This window comes from Arvicanthis niloticus (assembly GCF_011762505.2).
Source record: "Arvicanthis niloticus isolate mArvNil1 chromosome Y unlocalized genomic scaffold, mArvNil1.pat.X SUPER_Y_unloc_4, whole genome shotgun sequence".
NCBI lineage: Eukaryota > Metazoa > Chordata > Mammalia > Rodentia > Muridae > Arvicanthis > Arvicanthis niloticus.
In genome coordinates this window covers 2,272,687-2,293,003 of record NW_023045021.1, presented here as the reverse complement: position 1 = coordinate 2,293,003, position 20,317 = coordinate 2,272,687, and the positions used below count along the sequence as shown (strand labels likewise).

General features: G+C 45.3%; 1 protein-coding gene and 1 pseudogene across 1 annotated transcript in view; one reads left to right on the top strand and one right to left on the bottom strand.

Moving 5' to 3' along the window:
- The first annotated feature begins 1,033 nt into the window (after positions 1 to 1,033).
- On the top strand, positions 1,034 to 1,586 carry LOC117701309 (sex-determining region Y protein pseudogene; annotated as a pseudogene).
- A 14,962-nt stretch (positions 1,587 to 16,548) lies between these two features.
- LOC117701308 (ubiquitin-like modifier-activating enzyme 1 Y) overlaps positions 16,549 to 20,317 on the bottom strand; it is a 26,055-nt gene continuing 22,286 nt past the window's right edge. The window contains exons 15-19 of the mRNA XM_076706227.1: positions 18,111 to 18,203; positions 17,796 to 17,987; positions 17,213 to 17,314; positions 17,007 to 17,107; positions 16,549 to 16,838 (exon numbers count right to left, since the gene is read on the bottom strand). Coding sequence (XP_076562342.1) covers positions 16,703 to 16,838; positions 17,007 to 17,107; positions 17,213 to 17,314; positions 17,796 to 17,987; positions 18,111 to 18,203 — 624 coding nt within the window. The 3' untranslated portion in view covers positions 16,549 to 16,702. The remainder of the gene's footprint in view (positions 16,839 to 17,006; positions 17,108 to 17,212; positions 17,315 to 17,795; positions 17,988 to 18,110; positions 18,204 to 20,317) is intronic.

Here is a 20,317-nt window from a genome sequence, read left to right as displayed (position 1 = left end):
GAGCATGAGTGTGTATGTGTGTGTGTCATTGTATATATCTGTAAATAATTGAGTACAGACCCACATTAACAAAGTGCCAGCAACAACTGTAGGTTGTATAAAAACAGTACTAATAAAAAGTAACTTTAATATTACTATGTTCAAAATTTGTATAAATGACTTTTATAATGCATTGATATGACAAATAGAGGAAGAAAAATTTCTTGAAATCTTTGTTGATGTTTATTTTATTATGTAGCTTCAAACTCCAAAGCTCAGCCTGTGCATTACTAGTGGATTTTGCTCTTTCATGGTGGAGATAATTATAATGGGCTATTGAGCCAGGACAGGTTATTTCTTTGTTTTTCCATGCTTAGTGGACTAGGATACAAATGGTAGGTTTCATGCTTATCTTTAACCCTCTCCACTACTTTTGCATGGTTGTTTGTTTCTCATGTTAGTCTATTCTAAATATCACATACGCTTCAGGGCGAAAAGAACTCATTAGTATGCTCTTGTTGTATGTTAATACTGGTTGTGAAGGAATAATCAAAGAGTAAGAGATATGTTTTTAAGGAGTGCAAAAATGCAGTCTCTAACATTCACAAACTAGACAGGTTTTGGTTGACAATATGTAGGTTTGTGGGGTGGTTTCAAAGTAGATTAGTTGGGCTGGACTAGGGAGGTCCTGAGGGAGGAGGAATACATATTTTCTTACATACTTTAAATATTAAAATCTTTTTTACAAACACATTTTGAATAGCAGCATTTAGCTCTTACACTATAAGTTTTGACTCCTCTAACTCTCTCTGTCTCTCTCTGTTTCTGTCTTTCTGTCTCTCTCATCTCATCTCATCTCATCTCATCTCATCTCATCTCATCTCATCTCATCTCATCTCATCTCTGTCTTCTTGTTTATAGTTGTAGTCATAATTCTTCCACTACGTTCAACATTTCAGATCTTGCTTTTCAGTGTTCAACCCTACAGTCACAGGATATCTTAAGTTCTGGAGAAGAGACAAACTTTGCAGCTGGTGACAATTGTCTAGAGAGCATGGAGGGCCATATCAAGCGCCCCATGAATGCATTTATGGTGTGGTCCCGTGGTGAGAGGCGCAAGTTGGCCCAGAAGAATCCCAGCATGCAAAATACAGAGATCAGCAAGCAGCTGGGATACAGGTGGAAAAGCCTTACAGAAGCAGAAAAAAGGCCTTTTTTCCAGGAGGCACAGAGACTGAAGACCCTACACAGAGAGAAATACCCAAACTATAAATATCAGCCTCATCGTAGGGCTAAAGTGCCACAGAGGAGTGGTACTTTGCAGCCTGCTGCTGCCTCAACAAAACTGTACAGTCTGCTACAGTGGGACATAAACCCCCACACCATCACATACAGACAAGAATGGGCTAAAGCTGCACACCTGTCCTCCAAGGACCAGCAAAGCAAAGGACCATGTACAGCCTATGAGCATCCCCACGGGGCACCCACTGCAGCAGCAGCAGCAACAGCAGCAACAGCAGCAGCAATACCAGCAGCAACACCAGTTCCACCAGCAGCAGCTAACCTACTTACTGACAGCTGACATCACTGGTGAGCATACACCATAGCAGGAGCATCTCAGCAAAGCCCTGTGGTAGGTGTCTCATGACACTGGCCTCTGTTCCTACCTATGCCAATACTCCTCCTTGCTATAATTTTACAGACTGAGACTTCTAGTTGGTTTGGATGCTGATTTCCCTCCTGTTGTAATAAAGGTCCTGTTCCTTCCTTTTGGGTTCCAAAATGTGTGTAAAGATGTGTAGTGTGTAAGGAAGGAGAATGCTAAGAAATGCTTCTACATTTTTTTTTTGTTTGTTTAAACAGAGTACTAGTTGCATTTTTGTGGCATTTTATCCACAGAAGAAACCAGAGTCTTAGGCTCAGATCCAATTTAGATGAATTTATTTTTACTGCTGGCAGAAAGACAGCCAACAGATTTAGAGCCAATACAGCATGCCATGCTAAAGTGGGGGCTAGGGGAGGGTAAGGTGGAGTTTTAAAGGAACCATCAGAAGGGGACACACTACAAATATCCAGCTGGGCAAGAAAATTCTTTTCATTCCTGTTATGTAGAAATAATAGAACATTTCATCCCCTCTTCCCACAGATAAGCAGGTTTTACAAGAACAAAGGTAGCTGTTAATTCCTCACAGCCTCACAGATAAGAATATCATCCTATTCTTATCTTACTCTGTGGCCAACAGGATCTCCCAGGCATTCCAGGGCAAAGGTCAAGGGCCCTTACTGGATGCTTGGCTGCATATTAAATTTCTTCAGCCACCACATATATAAATTATCACCCAGGTTGAGCATTCTAATGACTGGGATGCAGTAGTTCATGTCTGAGCAGGCAAAAACACAGTACCATCAGGTCAGAGCTGGCTGTCAGGTCCTTACAGCATCACCATGGAAACCATTCTTTTATCTGTAAGTCTTCAATACTCATCACTGAAAAACATACACAACTTAATGCTGTGAAAACATAGGCTGTGCCTCTTTAGTATGCAAAGCACTCCTTTGTACGTCAAATGCATCTTTCTGTTTATCAGGTCTCTCTATAGCACACAAAACTACATCATGAGTACATAAAGTCTGTCTCCTCTGTGTGTGTGTGTGTGTGTGTGTGTGTGTGCGTGTGCGTGTGCGTGTGCGTGTGTGTGTGCGTGTGTGTGTGTGAGTGAGTGTGCGTGTGTGTGAGTGTGTGTGTGTGTCTGTGTGTGTGTGTGTGTGCGTGTGTGTGTGCGTGTGTGTGTGCGTGTGTGTGAGTGAGTGTGCGTGTGTGTGAGTGAGTGTGTGTGTGTGTCTGTGTGTGTGTGTGTGTGTGAGTGTGCGTGTGTGTGTGTGTGTGTGTGCGTGCGTGTGTGTGCGTGTGTGTGTGAGTGTGCATGTGTGTGAGTGTGCGTGTGCGTGTGAGTGTGCATGTGTGTGAGTGAGTGTGTGTGTGTGTGTCTGTGTGTGAGTGAGTGTGTGTGTGTGTGAGTGTGCGTGTGTGTGTGAGTGTGTGTGTGTGTGAGTGTGTGTGTGTGTGTGTGTGAGTGAGTGTGCGTGTGTGTGAGTGAGTGTGCGTGTGTGTGTGTGTGTGTGTGTGTCTTTTCCACTTCTCCTCCACACTGTGCAAAGCCCATTTGTCCAATGAACTATGCTATGAGCTCTCTGTCACATCTTTTGGCAAAATAAGCCCTTACCTTGTGTTTAGGCATAAGAAGTCACATGCTGCTTCTCTTTTATTATGTATCTTTAAAGAATAAACAGTAATAAAACTTAATAAAAACATAAAAATTTGTGTACAAAAGCAATACAGACAAAGCTTTGTTTTTGTTTTCAAGGGCTAGCTAAGAATCAGAAGCAAAATGGACAAAGCAACAAGCTTTGTTTTTAACGTAGGCAAGTTAAGTGGATGATGTAGCAACACTTAAGACAACACATAAACAAAATGATTGGACTAATATACAAAGGTGTAGAGGAGGAGAGTATAAGTGGGGTGAATGAATGGCCATCTGCCCATTAGCTCAACTGCCAGATTGTTATAAGCTAAGGAATGGTTCAAAGTTACCCACTCTGGTTCTTACAAACAAGCTTAAAACAGAAATGAAGAGTGTACATAGCAGCCCCTCCAACAGTTTCTTTAAGAAAGCTCAGGGAACCATACATAGGCGTGTTGACACCAAGTATTATACCCAGACCTTCTGTTAGCCTGTTCCAGTTTCATCACATTAATCTACCACAGCGTTTCCCCCATAGTAAGTCAGTTACCCATCAACTTTTGAATCAACTATGTAACCCTGGCACAACTCTAAAACATAGGTTGGAAGAAAATATCAGCCATGGAGCCTCAACCTTGACATCTTATACACTAAGTACTATACACCATGGTGTATTATCTGATGTATTGAACTCTTTGAAACAGTTAAACTACTGTTCTACAGGGTCTTAAGACCTTTGAGCTTTAGTTGATTCTCAAAACCAGGGAGTGTGAACACTAACTTACATATATTGCCTTCTGTAAATCAGTTAAAAGTCTGTTCTCTAGAATTCAATGGAACAGTTAGTTGACACTACTGGACTTCTAAGTGGTTGGTTTTATTTATGGGTGTTTCAGCACTATTTCAATGCCAAAAATCAATAAGGGTTTATAAGTCTTCGGGTAGATTTCTAACACAAATGAATACAAATATATCCATCCCAATGGGTGCTTATGTATCTTCCTCTGGAGAGTTTCTGCAGCTGTTTTCCATGTCATTTGTGTTTCTTTTCTCTTTTATGTGAATTATATGCAAAGAGCCATAAATACAGGACAAGGACAATTGTTCCTTTGGCAGTCCACAGGCTTCCTCTTTCTCACCTGGACCTACTTGTTACATATCTTCCTTCATCTCCTCCTCTTCGTCTTCCTCCTCCCACTCCTCCTCCTCCCCTTCCTCCTCTTACCCATGCTCCTCTTCTCTTCCTCCTCTCTGCCCTCCTCTTCCTCCTCTCTGCCCTCCTCTCCCTCCTCCCTCTGCTTCCTCTTCCTCCTCCTCTTCTGCTTCCTTCTTCCCCTCTCTCTCCTTCACCTTTGAGCATGGAGTAGCCTCATGCAAGAAAGCTTTCGAAGTTAATCTGGCTTGAAGTTTGCAAGCAGTGCAAAATCTGCCTAAGATTTATAGCCCTTTTCTCCAGAATGCTCACCCCACTATCTGCTTAGAGGTTAGTACTGGAATTGGTGGCTATTCTTGGAGAGCTTATGAGATGCTGTTCTTTTGTTAGATGCCACTCCTACTCCTCTGCCTCATACTTCCTGCTATGAACTCTTTCATGGTCACACCAAGTCCAAACCAAGGCACGGACCACAGCACCAATATCTGGGAGAAAGTTCTAGAACAATGGTGAAGACAGGGCTTTTAAAACAGGGACAGATCAAGGAGTCCTGAAATACTTTGTTCTATCTCCCAACTTTTAAAGTTATAGGGCAAACGAACAGATATATACATGAAGAAGTCATATTAAGAAGAGTCGCAAGCCAATTGCATTGAGATTTCACTGAAAATCTAAACTAGACAGGATAAACTACTATATAAACACCAAGTATCCTTGTTCTTTTTTTGTTTTGTGTTTCCACAAAGAGCATGTTGAAACTCTGGAATTGTGACAAGGAGCATTATTTTTGCCTTCTGAACAAAAATGTGTCTGGGTTGGTGGAGTGGTGGTCCCCTCCGGGGGTCTCAGAGCCCCACGATGGGCACCACTTGTCCAGGCCAGCTGGACAATCAAGTGGGACCCTTAGACCCTGTGGAGAGGACTGAGATGCGTGAGAAAATAAGGAGGCACAGCAAGCCAAGAAGTCTGATCACGCTGGCAAACATTTTATTGTTCACACAGGTTATATACTCTGAAAACAGGATATGAGGAGGGATGGGAAAGGAAAGAGGGCTTTGCAGGTGGAGGAAGCTGGCTGCAGCTGTGGGGTCTAACTCAGTTATTCTCACAAGGCCTTGCCGTTACCAGGGCTTCTAAAAACATCTATCTAGCAGGATGTTGGGTAAATCTAGAGATCAGGAGGAAGGGTTACTAATTACGAAGGTGGGTTGCTATGAGGCCTTGTTTGAAGTTCTGAGAACTGACAAGTGAATCATGGAAGGTAAGCAGAAAGAAGAATAGTAGATAGGAGAGCCAAGGGTGAGTGTTTGCCAAGAGTAAGGCCTTGCCATGGCTTCCCACAACGGCCCATCCTGAGATAAGGTATTTTCCCATTCTTGTGGTTATGCCCAGGCTGTTCTTTGGGAGGGGGTTTTATGTCCTTGTCCCTGGAGTTTATGGCCTGTTCCTGTTGCTGGTGCCTTATGGCCTAGTTCCTGGGATGTATGGTCTATTCCTGGAGTTGGTGCCCTGGAATCTTCTTTTTGAAATAGGGCTGGTCCTTTAATGGAGACAGATGGGGTTATATTGTCTTTTTAAAGGGACAGCACAGGCTGGAGAGTTTGTAGAGCAAGGGGAACACAGCTCCACTGCTGGTGAGAGTACAAACTTGTACAACCTCTGTGGAAATCAAGTTGCCACTTTCTCAAAAAACTGGGAATAGTTCTACCTCGGGACTCCTGGGCATATACCCAAAAGTTGTTCCACCATACCAGAAGGACACATGCTCTGCTATGATCATAGCAGCTTTATTCATAACAGGCAGAAACTGAAAACAACCTAGATGTCCCTCAACTGAAGAATGCATAAGGAAAGTGTGGTTCATTTACACAACTGAAGGCTACTCAGACATTAAAAACAAGGACATTAGGGATTTCACAGGCAAACATATGGAACTAGAAAACATCATCCTGAGGGAGGTAACCCAGACTCAAAAGGACAGGCATGGTATGTACTCACTGATAAGTGGATACTAGGGACAAAGTAGAGGATAACCACGTTATAATCAACAGTCTCAAAGAAGCCAAATCACAAGGTGGGCCCAAGGGAGGATGTTTGAATCTTTCTCAGAGGGACAAACAAAACAGATACAGGAGGCTGATGGGTAGAGGGAACTTCTTGGGAGAGGAGATGTGGACAGGAGTGGGGCAGGTCAGGGGTAGAACAGATGTAGAGAGAGTAGGGGTGAGAGTAGACACATGCAGTGTGTGTGTCTGTGTGTGTGTCTCTGTGTGTGTCTCTGTGTGTGTGTGTGTCTGTGTATAAGCGGGGAGAGTGTGTAATCTCTAGGTTGTACCAGAGACCAGGGATGGGCGGAGGCCCCAGGGAGTGTATGGAGGCAACTAGCTGAGACTCCTGGCAGTGGGGAATTTGGACCTGGAAGTGGCCACTTCCACTGCAGGCAGTGGAGGGATAAGGACAGTAACCCACCCATTGAAACTTGGACCCCAAATTCATCCCAATGACAAGAAGAATAAGGACAAATATGGAACACAAACTTAGGGAAAGGCCAAGGGGTGACTGGCCACAAGACTCCCCAAACTCCACCTAATGTTTGGTTATGGGTCTCAACATCTGTTTCAGTCAGCTGTTGGGATTACCCTCCAGAGGACAGTGATGCTAGGTTCCTATCTGCAAATGTAACAGAGAATCATTAATACCCAGGGATATTGGCTCTTGCCTGTGGAATGCATTTCAGGTGGAAATGCCAGTCACCCCTTGGGTCAGGGAGGGTTATACTGAGAAACTGCTGCTTATGCTGTGGAGTGTAAAGCATAAAGACATAGATAACAGACACACACAGTCACAGAAATGCACAGAAAGACCATCGCATTGCTTCAGGCATTTGTAAGATATCCAAGGCCAGGAAAGATGGCAGAGGAACTCCTCTTTATGCCAAGTGCACTGCTCTCACTCATTCAACAGCATAGACCATACACAGTTCCTTCCATTTCCACCGATGCCCTACCCAATAACTTCTTGCACATTTGCTCTCCCCTGAAGTGTGAAAACCACTAAGGATGTTGCTGTGGCCCAGAAATCTGGGATGCCTTGGATCACGAAGCCTATCTGTTTTCCAGGTGGGACCTGTTCCTCTCACCCACATGCCTCTTGAGGCTCTCCTGGACCCTGCTGGCTTGGGCAGGAAATGAGCCTATCTGGGACTGCAGTAGCTCCAGTTCTTCCAAGGGGAATGGTGTTTTGCTGGACCACTCCCAGGCTGTTCCCACAGGCCTTCCTGGACTTGGTCTCTGTTCTTCCTGCACTTGGGGGGTCCACCTTCACCACCTCCTGGACTTCCACCATCAGCCATAAGGCCTCTTCCCTGGGGCTGCTTCAAATCCCCCAAGTGTTACCACCTGTTTCTGCTGAGGGGCTCCATGCCAAGGGCTTCAGAAATTACAGCATGGCTGCCTTGAGGAATGGTGGGCAATGCTCAGAATATGACAATCAGTTCAGTGGTCAACTCTGCTGTAAGGCAACCCCCACCCTCACTTCAGGCTTCTGACAGTCTTCCATTGAAATGGATTTCCAGTCTCCAGGCTCTCTTCTACTGTCTGTGAGGCTAGGATGTGCTTAGTTCTCTGAGGGGCACAGGGTCCTTCTGACAGCAGTTCCCTGAGCAGCTGTGAAGTCAGAGGCTTTTCCTAGCAGTATGGATCAGGGCCCTACTCCTCTGCAAGCTCATTCAAGGAAGAGTTGATTTCCTGTAGTTCTGGGTCTGTTTTGAATCCCTGAGCCTAGTGGGCTACCCCAACAGCTAAAAACCCTTCTGCAATTCTGACACAGATGCAGAGTAGCACCCTGCTTTCGCTCAGAATTTGTGAGGACCTCAAACATCTGGCCATCAGACACCCTATGTAAATCCTCTTAATGCACCTTTTGATCAGCACCTCATGTAAACCCTTGGTGGCCTAGCAGGTCTCCAGGATTTCCTGGGCCTGCTGCAGGTCCCCCTGCCTAATTCTGGCCTCTGGCCCTCATACCGGGTGGGCAGCATACTTGTCGTCCCCTTCCTCTGCTTGCTTAGCACTGGGGCAGCCTGGTCTTTTACATGAATATTTATTGAATATTCCTATCTATATTTCAGCAGATAGAAGCACCTGGCTCTTTCCAACCCACACTTGTATTGTACAGGTCTGAGTGTGTAGTTACAAGGTTTAGGTAGAAGGAGATATATCTACAACAGCAGCAGAGCACCTGAAAGCAGAGATGTTGGGGTGTAATTAATTGTTGGTGATGTTTGTTGTATAATTAGGTGGGAATAGACCCTAAGATGCGTGCATATGTCGATGTACTTTGAGGTTGTCTGTGTGACTGGGTATGCTTTTGAATATTTGCATGTGTGTGTGTGTAGACAGAGAAAGGGGAAAAAAGAGAGAGAGGGGGGAGGGAGAAAGAGAGAGAGAGAGAGAGAGAGAGAGAGAGAGAGAGAGAGAGAGAGAGAGAGAGAGACTGAATATATGTGGACTTTCATGTACTAATAATTCCTCAGGCTATGGGTGTTTACAGCAGACATGGACTTCCTTCTCCTAGAGAAGGGTTTTATTTCAATGTGGTACTTGACCTCACCACTTCCATTTTTGTGCTAGAAAAAGGTTCCAGAAATCGTGCTGAAAGGTGCTTCCCAGTGCCTCTTAGAAATGTCCCTTGACTATATCCACCACACAGCGAGGCAGTTAGCAAGGACAGAAGACAGGAGCTTGAAAGGCTATGATACAGGGGATTCTCAGTAGAAACAAGCTAGAGTCAACGTCTAGCTTGCAAAGACACAAGGTCCCTAGCAGTCCTTAGAAAAGTGTGTTGTTCACTGTCTTCACATAGTATATACAGGTGGGAGAAGGGTGCCCATCTTTGCAGCAAGCAGCTTAGGTACAGAAAAGCCTATGAAATCAGGCATAAGAGTGAGAAGGAGTCAGGGAGGGTGGCCACTGGTTTTAGCTCTCATATGCTGTTTGTGGATTTCCCTGGGAAGGCTGGATCATTTCCCTTGGCCCAGCCTTCTCCATTGCATCTGGAGGAGAGAATGTTTCAGACAGGAGTGTCCCTGATACAGGGTTCTTTGGCTGGTGTCTTCTGTTCCCCCTAGCCTGTGTTTGTCCACTTTGCTCTGAAGGTCCTTGAATACAAGGTCCTTGAGGCAGACTTGCCAGAGGCCAGCTGGACTGCCCAGGCCAACAGGAGCTTCACAGTAGGGTAGGGCCCTTTGCCTCAAGACTCAAGCTTTAGTGTGGGTGGTGACGGGCTCCATCAATTCCCCTGTCCTATGCCATGTGTTTTGACACTGGCAATATAGCAAACAAGTTGGTCTTGGTCAACTGGTGGGAGGTGCAAAGGCAAGGGACATAGAGACATGACATAGAGACATGTTACTGGAAAGTCGTTGAGAATGCTAGAGGACCAAAAGTCCCCAAGAACCTGGGTCTATTAAGCCAGGTACTGGCAAGGTGTGGCTGGAGAAAAGGACTGGGACTGGAATGCCATTCAGTGACTACTCCTTTAGCATTTGGTAGGTAAGAGCTGTTACCCAGATGAGGGAAGTAGGGGTGGAGCAGGCCTGCAGTTTAGTGTACACTCTTGACAGGATGCCAATTGTGGTTATGGTGGTCTTTGCCTTAGTAGCCTGGTGTGAGGTGGAAAGGGCCCTCTCCTATCCCTGAGAAAGACACTTACTATTGGAAAGTATTCCAATAATAAGTGAATAATAATAAGTGAATAATAATAATAATAATAATAATAATAATAATAATAATAATAACAATAACAACAACAACAACAACAACAACAACTCGGGAGGACCAAAAGTCCCCAAGGACCTGGTTCTCTTAAGCCATGGCATATTCTTTTGGGGTGGTCCTATGAGCAGAATTATAGAAAGCAGAGGCTGTCCATGGAACAGGCAGCAAGCAAGAAGCAGCCATGGCCAAGCCCCAGTGATTCTTATGACCTTAGGTATCTTTAGGCAGTATGGGAGGCCTGAGATAACCCGTAGTGGGAGAAGGACAACTCCAAGTGCTGGGATATGGAGGACTGGCAAGGTATGGCCAGAGAAAAACACAGGACTGGGACTGACATTACATTCAGTGATTTCTACTTCCTTAGCACTTGGTAGGCATGAGCTGTTATCCAGGTGAGGGCAGTGTCCCTAGCCTATCAGCATTCCTTAATGTAAGGTCCCAGTAACCAGAAACCCAATTTACTTGGTACTCCCAAGGCCACAAGCCTCAGGTCCACATACTTTTCCTGCCAGGCAAGAAACAACCTTCACACTGTCTACAATCCAGAGAGGAAACAGACACCAAGGAACAAAACAGCTACCCAACAAAGACAAAATAGCAATCAACAGCAAGGCCAATAATCACTCTAAACCCACATGCTTCAATCCCAGGGTCAGAACCCAGTAACAGCAGGGAAATACCTATCTCCTACAGCCAGGAATCCTACCACAGTAGGCCCCAAATATTTCAAGAGAGATGAAGCATATGAAAAACTGCTTATTTGAAGAAGATATAGCTCCTTAAAGAGTAAATCCAGAGGTATCCAAATGGCTGAGCAGCACTTAAAGAAGTGCTCAGCATCCCTAGTCATCAGGGAAATGCAAATCAAAACAACACTGAGATACCACCTCACACCAGTCAGAATGGCTAAGATCAAAAACTCAGGTGATAGTAGATGCTGGCGAGGATGTGGAGAAATAGGAACACTCCTCCATTGTTGGTGGGATTGCAAGCTGACGCAACCACTCTGGAAATCAGTCCGGTGGTTCCTCAGAAAATTGGACATAGTTCTACCTGAAGACCCAGCTATGCCACTCCTGGGCATATACCCAAAAGATGCTCCACCATTATCACAAGGACACGTGCTCCACTATGTTCATAGCAGCCTCATTTGTAACACCCAGAAGCTGGAAACAACCCAGATGTCCCTCAGCTGAAGAATGTATGCAGAAAATGTGTTTCATTGTGGGATCAAACTCTGTGGTGGCAGGGCCCTGGGGCAGGGCGTTCCACGCCAGCATGTCCCACATACACAAGAAGGTCCAAGGTTCCAAAGGCTGGAAACTTCGGCGGTGGCAGGCCCCAGAAGACATGTGAACGTCCAAAGGGATTGCAGAAGTTTTATTGCCATGATGTGGTAGTTGGGTCTGGATGTGGGCGCGCCCCCCAGTAAAAGCCAGGGGGAGCTGTCTTAACAGAGAGGAAGAAAAGCGGAGAGGCTGGGAAGGAATAACTTAATTTAGCTACCCCCGTCACTCCCCCCATGCCTCCCACACCCCCCACCCCTTCACTCCCCCCACCCCTTCACTCCCCACCCCCACCCCACCACTAAGTTAAGGTAAGTTAGGAATATGGACATCTCGAGGGGGCGGACTGTTAGTCACACCCTCTACCTGTAGCTGTAGATGGTGACTCAAAACCTCTCTGGGAGGAGCTACTGAGCCAAACCTGTCTACACGTTAATGAGGTACAGGTTAATGAGAGATGTGGACCACATGGAGGAGTCTGGAATCCGGCAGTGTGGGGAGATACAGGCCATCCCTCACAGGCCATGTCTCTCACAGGCCATGGTCACCTGTTGGGTCTCGGGCTATCTCAAACCCAGTGCTCTACCAGGGAGACCAAATCATCCCTTCATTGGCCCTACACTTCATTTGCACAATCGAATACTACTCAGCTATTAAAAGCAAGGGCAACATGAAATGTGCAGGCAAATGGATGGAACTGGAAAATATCATCCTCAATGAGGTAACCCAGAGCCAAAAGGACATGCTCACAGAACCAAAAGGTATGTACTCACTGATAAGTGGCTAGTAGCCAAAAAATTTCAGAATACTCATGATACAACTCACAGTCTGTAGGAAGCTTAAGAAGAAGGCAGGCCCAACTGTGAATATTTAAAACCCACTAGGATGGGGGAACCAAATAATCACCAGAGGCAGAGGGAGGGACGGAGGGAGGGAGGGACCTAGGTCAGAGAGGGGAGGGGGCCCCACAATGAGGTATGAGGGGAGACAAAAGAGAAGCCCAGAGGGTCAGAAGAATGAATGAATAGGAATATGAAGCAGCGTGGGGTTGGGGCAGGGGAACCTCTACAAAGTCCCAGAGAGGCGAGAGGCTTCCAGGACATGACAATACCCGAAAGGCCCAATCTCCATCTCCAGTAGGGAGATGGAACTGAAGAGACCACATCCAGCAGATAGACACAGCTACCAGTGGAGACATGGGGCCACCCACCCATCTTCAAAACTTTTGACCCAGAGTTGTTCCTGTCTAAAGGAAATGCAGGGGCAAAAGTGGAGAAGAGACTGAAGGAAGCATAGGACATCCAGTGCCTGGGCCCAACTTGGGATCCATCCCCATGGGCAGGTAGGAAACCTTGACACTATTACTGATGCTCGCAGACAGGAGCCTAGTAGCGGTGTCCTCTTGAGAGGCCCTCAGCTGCTGACTGAAACAGATGCAGATACTCACAGCCAGCCACTGGACTGAGGTCAGGGACCCCTATGGAAGAGTTAGGGGAAGGATTAAATGAACTGAAGGGGATTGCAACCCCATAGGAAGACTAACAGTCTCAACTAACCTGGATCCCTCAGAGCTCCCAGAGACTAAGCCACCAACCAAAGAGCATACAGGGGCTGGTTATAGCAGAGGACTACCTTGTCTGGCATCAGTGGGAAAGATGCTGCATGACATAAGTTGCTGCATGACACAGCTGCACCAAGTGAGGGCACCTTCCACCTCTCTGCCAGCCCATCTTAGGTTTATTAACTGAGATACTACACTGAGGCCCAGCATCCAGGGATTTCACTGAGCTTTTCCTATCTCACTGTGCTTAATCCTATAGCTATGATGCCCCAGGGAAGGGGGAGGCTGGTGTTGGTGAGGTGCAGGTGGGTAGGTGGGGGAGCAGCCTCCCAGAAGCAAAGGGGAGGGGCATAGGGTGAAGAACTCTGGGAGGGAGGACCAAGAAGGGGGCAACCTTTGGAAGATAAATAAATCAAACAATTTGATTGAAAAGAAAAACAAGCAAAGCAAAGCAAAGCAAAAAGCAAAGCAAAAAGCAAAGCAAAAAGCAAAGCAAAAAGCAAAGCAAAAAGCAAAGCAAAAAGCAAAGCAAAAAGCAAAGCAAAGCAAAGCAAAGCAAAGCAAAAAGCAAAAAGCAAAGAGCAAAAAGCAAAAAGCAAAGCAAAGCAAAGCAAAGCAAAGCAAAACAAAAGCAAAGCAAAAGCAAAGCAAAAGCAAAGCAAAAGCAAAGCAAAGCAAAGCAAAGGCAAAGCAAAGGCAAAGCAAAGGCAAAGCAAAGGCAAAGCAAAGCAAAAAGCAAAGCAAAGAGCAAAGCAAAGCAAAGCAAAGAGCAAAGCAAAGCAAAGCAAAGCAAAGAGCAAAGCAAAGAGCAAAGCAAAGAGCAAAGCAAAGCAAAGCAAAGCAAAGCAAAGCAAAGCAAAGCAAAGCAAAGCAGCCATGTATGGGAGGATGAGGGGGGAGTCTCAATGTCTGGAAGTTGTAGAAACAAAGAGTGGTATTGGATCATTCATGTACATACAGCATACAGACATGAAATAAACATGAACTTAATTTTGTTTAAAAAAAAATCCATGTATAGAACAAGGAGCTAGAAAGAAAGGAGACCAAAAATAAGCGAATAAATGGTCAATGGAATCATAGCCCCCAACTTCCCAAAATTTCAGGAAATGTGTGCACATGCAAATACAGGAGACATTTGTAAGTCAAAATACACATGACCCGAAAAGGTCCTTTTTCTGGTCACAGTATATTTAAAACACCCAACAACTTACTCATGGCTAATGAAGTTGTGGATCTTGGAGAGGAACCTACAGCCACCACTTTACTAAACCAGCATAACCCCCAACAACATTTTCGGTATTTTGTCCCTACACCCACATACGTTTAGTGCTCACCCTCCATCACAGAAAAGCCTCCACAAATGGATAGAGACCGCTGCAAAAAGCTATATCCAATCAAATTGCAGAAAGTTGTGGAGCCCTGTGCCAACAGGTACATTTTGAAATACCATTTCTGTACCTGAGCTCAAAAAACACCACAGAAGAGGGGAAAAGAAGAGTTTAAGAGCCAGAGAATCATCGAGTCTCGCACATGCTGTGAGACTGTGTCTCTCGCAATGTTACAAACTCATCATGTTGAGCACCTAAACATGAGCTGAACAAGGGGAACAACAATAAACACACTAAGGAGGACAAGGAAGATCTTTACATAAACCTAGACAGACAACTACAGGCAACTGAGGAATGTGGAGAATGGAAGAATAGGCCTTCCCATGGAGAAGCACAACAACTGTTTATTCAATACTAAATAAATATGCAGTCCTGAGGACACACATACAGGTTACAGTGGACAGAGGGAACAGTTTGTATTTATGTATGTATAAATATATATGTATATACATATACATGTATGTACATAACAACAAGTAGCAAAAGAAAGGCGGTGAATTTCGAAGAGCAAGGACGAGTGTATCGGAGGGTTTAGAGGGAGAAAGGGAAAGGACTAAGGAAATGGTATAATTGTCTCACAGAGCAGTAACTCTTTAAAAAGCTAGGTGGTGAGGAGGATTTTGAGGAAAGGGAAAACACGATTAAAATGTATCGTAAGGGAAGATTTTTTATAAGAGAAAAAAGGAAAATATTTGGAACTGCAGAGACTACTGGATGAAAAGAGTACTGAAAGATGCCAGAGAAAGCAACAACTTACTTACACAAGCGTTTTCTTGAGAATTACTTTAGATCCCAAGACTATATATACTCTGAATACCTTGCCAAACATTCCACCAGTTTTATTTCCACCACGAGACAAAGCAACATCCAACCACATAACTACACTGAGCAGAGCTGTCTTTTTAAATCAATTTAACTCTGGATAACACCTTCCAAGGTATATGTGTAAACAACCACCATTTATGAACAGGAGGTCAGAATTGCAGAAAATAAAGGAATGCAAATATCCAGATGAGGAAGCAAGGTACTTGAAATCACAACATCTCAGGAGTGAACACCTTTCACAAACTGGGAAACCTTCAGAGAGTTCAACTCAATAACCCCAAAGTCACAAGGACAGTAAGAAGCACACAGTTCTCAGTTAAGCAGAAAAAAGGCACATGCATGTAAGGGTGGGAAGCCAGTTGACAAGAGACAGCACCTGTGGCCTAATAATGATTGTAAGCGAAAGAGCTGTCCAAAGCAAAGGAGGCAGGTTCCATGAAAGCCTAGGCAAAGCCAACATATTCAATAATAACACATAAGGCCCTTATTTCTAATAACAACCTTTTATCCCCTTAGATGAGCAACTGGTGGCGGCGGGGGTTGGGGGGGAATCAAACCAAAACAACACCCACCCACCCACCCACCCACCCACCAACACACCAGGAGCTAAGACAAAGGTAAGACACAGACCAGCCAGCACTAGAGTCTCTGCTTCACCTGAACATCACTAGGACTGGTATGTGGCCAGAGAAAAGAAAGGGTATTTGTTAGTATTCTGTCTAAACTCCATGGCCACAAGTTACCTGGCAATAGCCAGGTATCCTCCTCCCCACAGTTACCTGGCAACAAGCCAGGTAGGCCTGGCTCACTATAAAAAAGGGGCTGCTTGCCCCCTGCTCTCTCCTAATGTCTTGCCTCTAGCTTCTCTTTGTCCCCTCCCTCTCCCCACTTCCCCGTCCCTCTCTCTCCAACGTGGTCATGGCCAGCCTCTACTTCTCTCCCCCCTGCCCGCCTTTGCCCCATCTCCTGAATAAACCCTCCCCCCTCCCCCCGGGACCCTTTGGTCGGGTGTGGTCTGTCCTAAGCTGTGTGCGGACACCTAACAGTATTAATGGTAGGAAAGGGCTGACCGACTGCCTCATGATGGCCTTGCTGCCACAGGCTTCATTTCTTCCTAAGCAGAAATAGCAAGAGGAATGAAAACAGCTAAAGTTTAATCTCCAAAGTTTAATCTCCAGTATTGTATTTGAATACTGGATAATGTCCATGCTGCTTCTGTACAGCTGAACTCTTGTCACCTTTTAAGGACTGCAGTTTAGGATAAGGAGTCCACTTCTTCCTAGGGACAACAGCACAGCCGCCCTTGAAAGGAGAGGGTGACACACTACTTACAGGCTGAAAATTTATTGTTATGAATTTCAGTTCTTAACAATGTAGGAACAGCACTAAACATAGGTCTTAGGAACAAGGAAGTGTGAACTAAGGTTTTATCATACCTAGAAAGGTTTTGATATATACTGACAGAACTGAAAGAATGGAGACAGTAAGAGATCAGCGGATGATGTATCGTACATAGGGAACCTCGACGTCATCTCCACTCTCACTGTTGCAGCACAGCTCAAACACAAGGGACTTCACGTGATGGCCCAGTTTTCGCTTTGACACACAGCTCACGATCTCTGTCATCCTGAAGTCAAGGAACATGAGACTTAAGAAGGAAGTAAACAAACGTAGGAGGAAAGGTTAGGTAGCAGAGTACAGAAATGAGAATGGGGAACTATGAGTAGCACACTGGGTTGTTGAGAATCCCACCCATTCAAGGCTTCCACTGCCACCAGCCCAGAGGCTAACTCACGGCTGATCCAACCGTTCCTTGAGCTTGGTGGCCGGCATAAAGAAGGAATAAAGCATGGACACACCCTGGGACAGCATGGTGATTTCCAGCTTGTGCTCGGTCTGCAGAGGTGAGAAGAGATAGGAGTGGTGACTGTGAGATGGACAGTGCTAAATCAAATGTACAGGTCTCCACAAAGAGGGAGTTCACAGAGGAAGGAGCCTTACCTTAAAGTAGTCTAGAAACTGCTGGAGGGTCATCTCCTCACCGCTAGGTTGTAGTCCCTGCACATCAAAGCGATCCCACAATGTCCACTTCTGATCATAGTACTAGAGGGCAAAGATAAGTGCTAAGAGGGGGGCTACCCCAAATGTTCTTAACATATTACAACTGCACTAACCACAGCTCTGTTGTCAAAAAAACGCACTTGTGGCATTACCAAACCATGATTAGGCAGCTTGATTCTTTGTAAGGAAAAGGATACGCACCACTAAGAAGACCCTGCCTTCTCCTTCCCTCACTCAACATCCCCCTTAGCTCTCCATGAAAAGTTTTGTCGGCACCTTTCCTGTTCTTTTTCTGCTTTGTTGAGACAGGATCTCACACTCTAGCAAGACCTGGCCCAAACTTCAATTATGCTGTCCATGTGATTGATGAATGAGTATATCTCAGTGACATAAAACCTCATCTGCTCTGAAGCCCACTGCACCCCCCCCCCCCCCCCCAACCCCCACACAAACACACAGTACTGATGTACTCTGCTTCCCTCAATGGTAACATCAACATTTCCTATGCTTGTAGGTCCCATACCTGTTGATATGCTGGAGCCAGAGGTGCAGACAAGCTAAAGAAAGGCAGAGCCAGGTTGATAAAACTGTTTTTATAAGACTCCAGTTGTTGGTGGCCCTGAACCACCTTGTACAGCTCAAGACACACAAGGCCAGCTACAGCTGATGTGGTGGTTGCAATGGCTGGGATGATCTTGCCTGCAATCAGTTTGCTCTGTAAGACAGACAGTGAGCACCAGAGATTACTGTTTAGGAGGAAGTAGGGGTGTACGGAAGGCCCAAATGAAGAAAAATCAGCTTGGGCAAGGGTCAGTGGTACATCACAGACTCCTGTTACCTTATGCCGGTCTGCAGGGGAAATGCCATAGTTTTCGGCCCGGAGGTTGGATGCTGCCACAATGAAATCCATGTGAAAGTTGCTGTCATCATCCTGGGTTTGGTTTTGGTTTTGGTTTTTTTTTTTTGAGTAGAGAATTGAGAGAGTGAATGTTTACTCACCAGGATACCACTGTTTCCCCCAACTATGTGCTGTTTACTCTGATGACCACATGAAGTAAATGGATACTACAGTACTAGTGTTTTCAACTTTGTTGTTGTTGTTGTTGTTGTTGAAGTCAAATACAATTATGGCAGTTCTCTGTAACCTTCCATCCTTCAAATCCCTCCTGGCTACTCTGATCGCTGCTTTCTCTTCAAAAAACCATGGCTCCGTCTTGCTTATATTTTAATACAGCACCTAAATAGAACCTACTCAGTCTGTGAGCGCTACCTGTACTCCATGATTTCAGAGATGACAACCTGGTAATGAATAAACCATTAGAAGACTCAACACTGGGTGGGGAGGAGGATATCTCCTGGCCCCAGACTTCCTTAGCTGCCTGTAGTTCTCTTGGTGTGGGTTCCAAAAATACCCCTCCCACTTTCCCCCTTATCAGGTGCCTACTGAGACTATTTCTCCTGCCCCCAGACTTCCTTAGCTGCCTGTAGTTCTCTGTCTATGTGGGTCTGTTTCCAAAATACCCCTCCCACTTTCCCCTTATTAGGTGCCCACTGGGACTCTCTGCAAACTCACAGGTCACTCAGCGAAGCAGGTAGACTGACTGCAGACCTTCACCTCTCCTTCTCATCCTCCAAGTCTAATCTAATCCCCCACTATCATCCCCAGCTCTGCAGCAGAATACCTGTAGGAGCCTTCCCATTCAGCTCTAGTGGATCCCACAGACCTTACCCTCCTAACATCCGTACACACATTCCTTGCTTTGTCCCAGATATGAACTACAGGAGGCCCTCTCTAGGAAACTACAGGTCATTCTGGTCCAGAAAACCGGTAGGATAACTGTAACCAGATCTACCCCCCACCACACCCTCAGCTCCTTCAAATCAAATCTATGAGCCTCATCCCTCGCTCTGCAGCAGACTACCTGTGGCAGCTTCCCACCCTACTTCATCTCTAAAGGTCCCACAAGATCTTCTCCTCCTAACTCTAATTGCTCTGTTCCATCCCCCAATTTCAGCAAGCCTTCCCTGGGAAACCAGAAGTACGAATGCTAACTGCACACTATCACTTCTGCCTCAATTGCTCCAAGTCCAACACCCCAGTCTCGTTCCCAGCTCTTTAGTAGACCTGCTGCTGTGGTCTCTCCTAGCTCTCTGCCCCCTATAACCATGGCAATGACTTATCAGCTCCTAGTCAAACATCTTGCTCCCCCCAACCCCCTCATGTAAAGCCCTGTCATAACCCCAAGCTCATTCCAGTTCCTAAGTCTCAGGTCCCAATACTAAGAAACACATTCTATCTGGAAATCCCAGTCCCCAGACCCATCAGGACCCCAGAAGATTTTCCTACAGGCAACACACAGCCACCATACTCTAGACTCAGAACCAACATATCTGAAGCTCAAGTAAAAAAGTCTTAAACTTAAAAACAGCTTTTATGGATATAATAAAGGTCCTTAAAGAGGAAATTAGCAAATCCCCTAATCTATGAAAACACCAACATAACAGTGGAAGGAAATGAATAAAACAGTTCAAGACCTGAAAGGGAAAACAGATTCAGTAACAAAAAACCCAAACCGGGGGGAAACAGGAAATGAAAAGCATAGGAGGAACTTGGACAGGAACTACAAAGGCAAGGTTCACCATCAGAATACAGGAAAGATGAGAGAGAGATTCTCAGGAGCTGAAGATACCATGGAATAAATGAAACCCTCCGTCAAAGAAAATCTGAGGCACATGAAAAGACCAAACCTAAGAACAATGGGGATAGACGAAAAAGGAGAAGTGCAAAGGCTCAGGAAGTTATTTTCAACAAAATCATAGAAGGAAAAACTCTCTACCCTAAAGAAATAAATGCCTATCCAAGTACAAGGAGCATACAGAACACCAAGGAGATTTGGACCAGAAAAGAAAGTTCTCTCGCCATGTAATAATCCAAACACTAAACATACACAGCAAAGAGTATTAAAAGCTGCAAGGGAAAAGGACCAAGTAACAAATAAAGGGGCAGACCTATTAGAATTACATCTGACTTCCAGGAAGACCTTA